The sequence below is a fragment of the Sebastes umbrosus genome, chromosome 15, assembly GCF_015220745.1.
Source record: "Sebastes umbrosus isolate fSebUmb1 chromosome 15, fSebUmb1.pri, whole genome shotgun sequence".
In the NCBI taxonomy this organism is placed as follows: Eukaryota; Metazoa; Chordata; class Actinopteri; order Perciformes; family Sebastidae; genus Sebastes; species Sebastes umbrosus.
The window spans coordinates 31,696,963-31,704,337 of record NC_051283.1 but is presented as its reverse complement, the minus strand read 5'-3'; the positions used below and the strand labels follow the sequence as shown (position 1 = coordinate 31,704,337).

The 7,375-nt window shown below is 43.1% G+C and overlaps 1 protein-coding gene across 1 annotated transcript in view; it reads right to left on the bottom strand.

The window, feature by feature from the left end:
• Positions 1–272: 272 nt before the first annotated feature.
• Positions 273–7,375, bottom strand: part of ilf2 (interleukin enhancer binding factor 2) — a 10,620-nt gene continuing 3,517 nt past the window's right edge. Inside the window, exons 4-15 of the mRNA XM_037794697.1 lie at positions 6,591–6,695; positions 6,379–6,456; positions 5,860–5,962; positions 5,678–5,743; positions 4,813–4,929; positions 4,231–4,309; positions 4,028–4,115; positions 3,819–3,880; positions 3,612–3,726; positions 3,348–3,438; positions 1,866–2,029; positions 273–521 (exon numbers count right to left, since the gene is read on the bottom strand). Of these exons, the coding sequence (XP_037650625.1) occupies positions 1,878–2,029; positions 3,348–3,438; positions 3,612–3,726; positions 3,819–3,880; positions 4,028–4,115; positions 4,231–4,309; positions 4,813–4,929; positions 5,678–5,743; positions 5,860–5,962; positions 6,379–6,456; positions 6,591–6,695 (1,056 nt within the window). The 3' untranslated portion in view covers positions 273–521; positions 1,866–1,877. The remainder of the gene's footprint in view (positions 522–1,865; positions 2,030–3,347; positions 3,439–3,611; positions 3,727–3,818; positions 3,881–4,027; positions 4,116–4,230; positions 4,310–4,812; positions 4,930–5,677; positions 5,744–5,859; positions 5,963–6,378; positions 6,457–6,590; positions 6,696–7,375) is intronic.

Below are 7,375 nucleotides of genomic sequence, written 5' to 3'. Positions count from 1 at the left end.
CTGTCTGGGCTTCATGATCTAATGATTTTATTAAATTAGAAAAACATTCCTATCACCCACATAACTTTTCATTAGTCAACATCTACGGTATGTTAATGTCAGTACTGATTATCGGTCAAACTTTACATCCTGTGTGCTGAAATTCTTTGATTCTGTTGATGATTATTGCTGCTGTCAACAAAGAGCACAAGTGTGGCCGGACTGTCTGATCTACTTTCAGCTTTCACTCGTCAATATCTGCTGTTATTTTGGCACAAAGAACGAGACTCCTGTTAAATAAAAAACAGAAAAGTTTAATTCAGCATGTTACTGTTACAACAAGGAAGTAAAAACCAAACAAAGGAAAAGTGAAAACATCATATTAATAATAAAAACTGACAGTAAACGAGGCCGGTCGGGGGCCTCGCGGCTTTCAGGTGGAACATTTGTCCTGCTGGTGTTTCTGTCCAGGTAACATCAAAAGAGACACCACGGCCCGGCTGAGAGGACGTCTTCAACAGGCCTGTTGGTAAGTTCATCGACTGGAAAGAGAGCAGAGCGAGAAGAAAGTCAGAACTTTACAGGGAAAAAGTCTCAATATTACAAGAATAAAATCATATTTTTCCGATAAAAAAGTCGTAATATTCCGACAAAAAAGTCGTAATGTTACGAGAATAAATGTATAACTTTATGAGAAAAAAGTCGTAATATAACAAGAATAAAGTCATAACTTTACGAGAAAAAAGGAAATAACGCATAAAATTACTACTTTATAATGTTATGACTTTATTCTCTAAATCTCAGATTTATTTTTTTCCTCGATGTGGCCCTAATACTCCGTCGTACCGTCGTATCATAGACCTACAACAATGATACATAGAAATGAAAATGTAAACAAAGAACAGTTATTCATTTCCACAGGGAGCCACTGGAGAGGAGATGAAGAGACGTAGGTTGCTGAACCCTGGTTTAGTACTTTCTTGCCAGTATGGACGTGAGCTGGGTCTTAAAGGGACTATTTGTAACTTTTTAAGCGTATAAATGTAGCGGGTCGCCACACATGCGCGCTCACATATGCGCGTTCGCGTGTGGCCGCTGCCTTTCCTCCTCTGCCTGCCTGCCTTCACTCAGACAACGTGCGCGTTCTCAGCTCGCTCCACCTCTAGACGTGAACGCGCGCTCACTCCACACTGCAGAAGAGTTAGTTTAGCTCTGAGAATATCTAGTGAATGTTCAGTGGACGTTTGTGCAGAAATAACTGCTGCAGCTCCTCCAGACCAACAGAGGTTTCCCGTGTCTTGTGAAGTAACGGAGCTCCTCAGCTAGTAACGTTGTCTTCTCGTTACCGACCGGGTGCCGGTGTCTCCCTGCTCTCTCCGGCTGCGGGCGGAGAGAGCAGGGAGACACGCTGCAGAGCCCCGCTGCCTCAGCCTGCACTGAGGCAGGAAAAGCCAACACTAGGATCAGATCTAAATCATGTTCATGGAGAGACCTTGGTCTGGTCAGCTAACATTACTGTCAAGCAGCTGAAATATAGAGTGATATTGTGCTTTTAGCTGACGTGTGTCGCCTCACTGTTTTGAGTGATGCTCGTTCAGGTATATTTAGAGCGAGCAGGCGCGAGCCCGACGCTGACTTTCGTTGATTTCACGGCCACAGGTGTCGCTGTTAAGAAGCATTTCTGAAAGTTATAAATAGTCCCTTTAAACTGCATTCATAGTGGTCTTAAAAAGTCTTAAATTTGAATTGTTGAAACCTGCAGATACCCTGAGAAAGTCATCGGATCTGCACGAATCACGAAGTGCGACCTATTTTGGACTCACAGCGGCGAGTTGCTAAACCTCTCGTGTGTGTCGTTAGGTGGTAGAACGTAGAGATGCTCCAACCTGAACTCTTCATCACTCCTGAGTCTCCATGCTCTCATCTTCTCCATCTCCTCCCTCCTCCAGAGCTTCTTCCTCCTCCTCCTTCCTCTCCGGAGGTTTCTCATAGGCCTTCTCTGACGGGGTGACGATCACACCGTCCCATGTAGACATCTCTGTAGCCAGGTCTGCAACAACACACACACAGCAGTCCCATTAGTATTACTTATTCATTGTATTGTACATGCAGGTCAGTTTAGAAAACTAGAATATTTAGAAAACAAGATATTAGACAAAAGATTCCTGGAGGCACATAAATCATAAATCATTCATCATGTTTTATGACTGTATTTTCTACCATTTATATTTGAGGAATCATTTCACAGCCGGTACGTAGAAGAACAATGATTACAGTTTAATGTACATGTGGCCACACGAGTATTTGAAAATCACATTTCTGCAGAGCTCTGGCTGATTTTTAGTTCTCCAAAATGAAAATATACAGGACACTTAGAAATTTCCAAAATAAAGTCATAATATTATAAGGAAAAAGTCGTAACATTAAGAGAATAAAGTCATAACTTTACGAGAAAAAAAGTCGGAATATAATTCTTTCAACATACTATACTATGACTTTTTTTAATGACATTTTCAACATACTATAGTGTGACTGTTTTTCATGCAATTTTTTGACATTCTATACTATGATTTTTTTTTTTTTTTTGACATACCTATGACCCTATGACTTTTAAAAAATTGTTTTGACATACTAAACAATTACTTTGAAAAATAATTTCGACACACTATACTATGACTTTTTTCATCTTTTTGGACATCCTGAATAATAATAAAGTCATAACTTTACGAGAAAAAAAGAAAATAACAGTTAAAATTACTACTTTATAATATTATGACTTTATTTTCTAAATCTCTGATTTATTTTTTCCCTCAATGTGGCCCTAATACTCCGTCGTACCGTCGTACCGTCGTACCATAGACCTACAACAATGATACATAAAAATGAAAATGTAAACAAAGAACAGTTATTCATTTCCATGTTTATAACTCCACAGGGAGCCTCTGGAGAGGAGCTGAAGAGACGCAGGTTGCTGACCCCTGTGTTCGTTAAATGAGTGAAGCATTGCCTGTTCAAACTGCAGAACAACAGCTTCTCCTGGTTAACTTGTGCTGCAGGAATTTCCCGCCAACATTACTTTTGTATTTTTATACTAACTACTTACTTCTGTGCATTTAACCTTTGCTGCCTGTTCATGGTGTCATTCTCACTACCTATAGAGCGAACTGTGCGTAGTCTGGGTTACTGTTATTAATGCAGCTATCTAGTCTGTCACGGTGTGTGTGGTAAACAAAAAATGGAAATGTAAGCACTTTTACTGGTTTCCAGCAAGTTGCTTTACTTCTAAATACTGAAAAGATTCCTATATAAGATATCATGACATTCTAACGATGAGTCTGTAAACGGAAAACAAATGAAATTTTTCTTACAGCTGGCGTCTCCCTCGAGGCCGAGGACCTTCCTGTAACCTCCGTGAGAGAGCACCCTCACCAGAGTCTGAGCTGTGAAACACACCATGTCCTGTACAAACACACAAAGTGAACGTCAGCACACCGTCGCTGGGTTCAACACTTTGATTAATAGAGCAGAAGAAGCTCTCAAACAGCTGGTGTGAGCCATGCTGGGTAAAAACAGCAGCGATGAGGAGTATCACATCATAAAGAGCAGAATGATCCAGCTGCAGTCAGACCTACCTGCTGTTCCAGAGTCATGACTGTGTGCACTCTGAAGTTTCCACTCTCACAGGGGTCGGTGATGCCCACGGAGCCGGGCAGGAAGAGACCAGCAGCCAGCATCTGCAGGCAGCGCCTTCAAACACACAGACGAGTCCAACACAAATGTTAACACAGTGTCCATCTATAGTGAGCGTCCTAATGAAAGCTGAGGTGACGGCTACCGACCTGTAGGCCACGTTCAGGGACAGCGGCTGCCTGGACGGGTTGTTCATCACCGCAGAGTGGCCCTGGAACACAACAGACAACCAGCCTCACCACTAGGACCTCATCACCTACCCAGTACACCATTCAAGGCTTGAGCTGCACATGCAATCACAGATATGGTGTGTTTTTTTTAATCTGTCTGTGTTGTCGGGTCAAACGTCGGGACTTACCAGCAGGTCCAGGATCCAGGGAGTGAGGGGTTCAAAGCCGGGGAATCGCAGCCTCAGATCCTTCAGCAGGCGAATCAGCACTTTAACCCTGAAGATTATGAACATCAAATAATCCAATGAATTCATGTGAGCGTACGGTGAGGTCATGCTCATGTATAACAGAGAACAACAGGTCTAATGAGAGCTGAAGGAGACTTCCTCACGTTGACTGGGAGGCGTTCTCCTCAAACCAGCGGGCGTGGCGGATGGCAGCGAGGGCGCTCTGCAGCACCTTGATGTCCACTGAGGAAACAAGAAAGAAGAACATTAACCCCTAGCATCCCCATCTGGATTTGAACCAGAGACCTTGTGGTTCATTGTTTCTTTTGCATATAGTTCATAAATTATCGACCAAAATGTGAAAGTTACAGCAACACCACGAGGTCTCTTCATATGGTTCCTGTTCAGTTTCTGAGCTCAAGCTACTTTTAAGGGCAGAATAAAATAAAATAAAATAAACCCAGCAAATTCCAACAGAGTTCCAGCATCTATGGTCCTCTGAACATGAGACACTGACACGTGGAATGAAACCTGCAGCTGGTGGGTTCAACGATCCTTTGTTTCCCATTTAAATAGAACATAATGGTCCTAAAATATAATAATATATAAGTAATATATCACTTTATAATAATATAAAGTGTGCATACAAAAAAACAGCCAGAGATATTTTTCTTTTTAAATACTTTTAGGCATCTTTATGCATTTCTCACATCCAGCGGAGAGATGACGGTAAAGGAGGTACATACAGTGCAGCTCAGGGTCCAGCTTGCGGAGGTTGGGAGGGACGGTGGTGATGAGGATCTTCACGGTGGCATCGGCTGAACTGATCTCAAAGCCCGTCTCATTGGTCAGCATGGACAGCACTGAAAGCAGCAGATTACACAGTCAGCTGCCCGTCACATACACATTACATCAACAGTGTTACATTACCCGTTGATCTGTGTGACCACATTATTGATCAATGTTTTCAAACAGCTGGCGCTGGTGCTATTTTCACAAGACAGCCCGCAATTAAACTCGGTCTCAGAATTAAGCTCATTGTTTGAATCCTGAACAAACTGGACAAACATCTGCTCCATAAACTACACAGTAGGTCTTATCTTTGTCTTGGTAAACTTAAAATCCAGAGCACTAATATAGCATCAAACAGATATTTGCTATGTGAAGATATAGTGGAGTAATGTCTACCTGAGCAGAGAATGAAGTTCCCCTGTTTGTGTTGTAACCAAACCCCCAGGAAGATCGCTGGGCTTTGAGTCAAATGTTCGTAGCGGCCAAACGGCGGTACTACAACTTCCGTGTCCGTCACGTGATGCCATCGGGCCCAAAAATACTTTTCCCCCCCATAGACTTACGTTGGGAAAGAGACGTCTGTAACTGAGCCGGAAGTTGTAGTACCGCCGTTTGGCCACTACTAAAATTGGCATCAACGACACCCGCTCTTCCTGGGGGGGAGGGAGGGCTTGGCCCCACTGGCTTGCTAAACAGCCGCCGAACCGCTGCGTCGTGAGCCGTGTGGAGGCAATCCCTCAATCATAGATGTGCTCTGAATTTTTAATTTAGCAACCGTAGGGTACATTCATTTATCCCAATATTCCCTCAGTGGGTTACCTTCAGTCGGGTCCTGTGTGCGGAGGGTCTCCACTACTTTGTTGCCGAGAGCAGCGACCGCCTCCACTGTGAAAGAAAAGATCGTCATCGTCCAACATCACGCAGATCAAATCACAAAGTCACACTTCGGCTGCTTGTGTTTAGACAGTTCAGATATTTGACTTCTTCTACTGATCACCTACGTGTCGGGAGGATCTTGAGGATTACAACCAGGTCAGCCACATTGTGTCCCGTCGTCATGGTGCCCTTCTTGTAAGAGCCCACCTGACGCACCTCTTCAATTTGCTATGCAGAGACACAGAGGTACAACATTATTAACATTATTAACATTATTAACATGCACTAGCATCATTAATGAGCTCATAGTATCTGCAGTCTACTGACTCACTTTGAAACTTCACAGATTTCTCCAAACAGAAATCAAACAGTCTAGTCTGCAAATGTTTACACTGAACTACATTGTTTTTAGAAACTTAATGTCACATTCAATATTCATATAATGCTCTATAGTTCTCTAAATAATATGGTTTTAGTTGACATTGATAGACGTGGTCGTAAACTGGGACACTTCATCAATTCATATCAATCTTATATTTGTCACATATATCATCATACAGCGATGATCTGAACTACATTAATGTGCTCATCATCACTGAGTCATTGAGGATGTTAGACGGGGCAGTGGAAGGAAAAGGACTCACCACTTCAAAGTTGCCTGGTGCAACAATCAGGTTGTCAATGACGTTGTTGATCTTTGTGACCAGGGACAAGATGGAGGACTAAACAGGAAGAAACCAACACACATGTTTCTGTTTAAGGACGTCAGTGAACGTAACAAACACACACAGCGTGAACAGAAAGTGGCGAGACAGACTGTTGTCTGTCAGCAGCCAGCGGAGGTTTGTGGACTGACCTGCTCTGCAGGTGTGGGGCTCAGATCCTGGTTTCTTTTCAGCAGACACTCACTGAACGCTGTCTCGTCGGGTGCAGGCTTCACTCTGGGGAACGCCATCTCACACTAGTGATGAACAACAGACGACTTCAGTACTCAGTCACACTATGAGGCTACTGGGGCAACACTTTCTGAACTCAACCGAGGGCTGGGCGATATAGCCTAAAAATAATACCGCGATATCTTTAGGCTATATCGCGATACACAATATATATTGCGATATTTTCAAATATCCTCTAAGCACTTCATAAAGGCTCGATTTAACCCTTTGATGCATACAATCACACTGATATGATGATTCTTGTAGTCCCTGCAGCACATGTCTGCATTAAAACATTCTTAAGTGTAAAGAATCTTCTTTTTATGTTTACCAGTAAGCTGTTGCTGATAATAAAAAATATTATTTTCCCACTAGCGTCAATGAAGCATTCGCTGTGCGAAGGACGGAGAGGTCACAACCGGTGCGTGAGGCGGAGCAGCGCCGGCTGGAAACCTGCGGTCCTGCAGCGAAAGCTCGACCGGAGAGACCAGACACACAGCACATAACGTTAAAGATCAAAGTGCGCTACATATATTGAGCGTCATCTTTTATTGTAAAATGTCCGGTTGTAATCGGTAACATCGGTAACACCGGTGTTGTCACAAGTTTAGTAACCGGAGGGAAAGTTTCCTCACCGTCACATTCCTACTGCAGTCAGAGGTGAAACAGACTGAAACGTTCAGCCACACAGAGGACATGCGTTGAG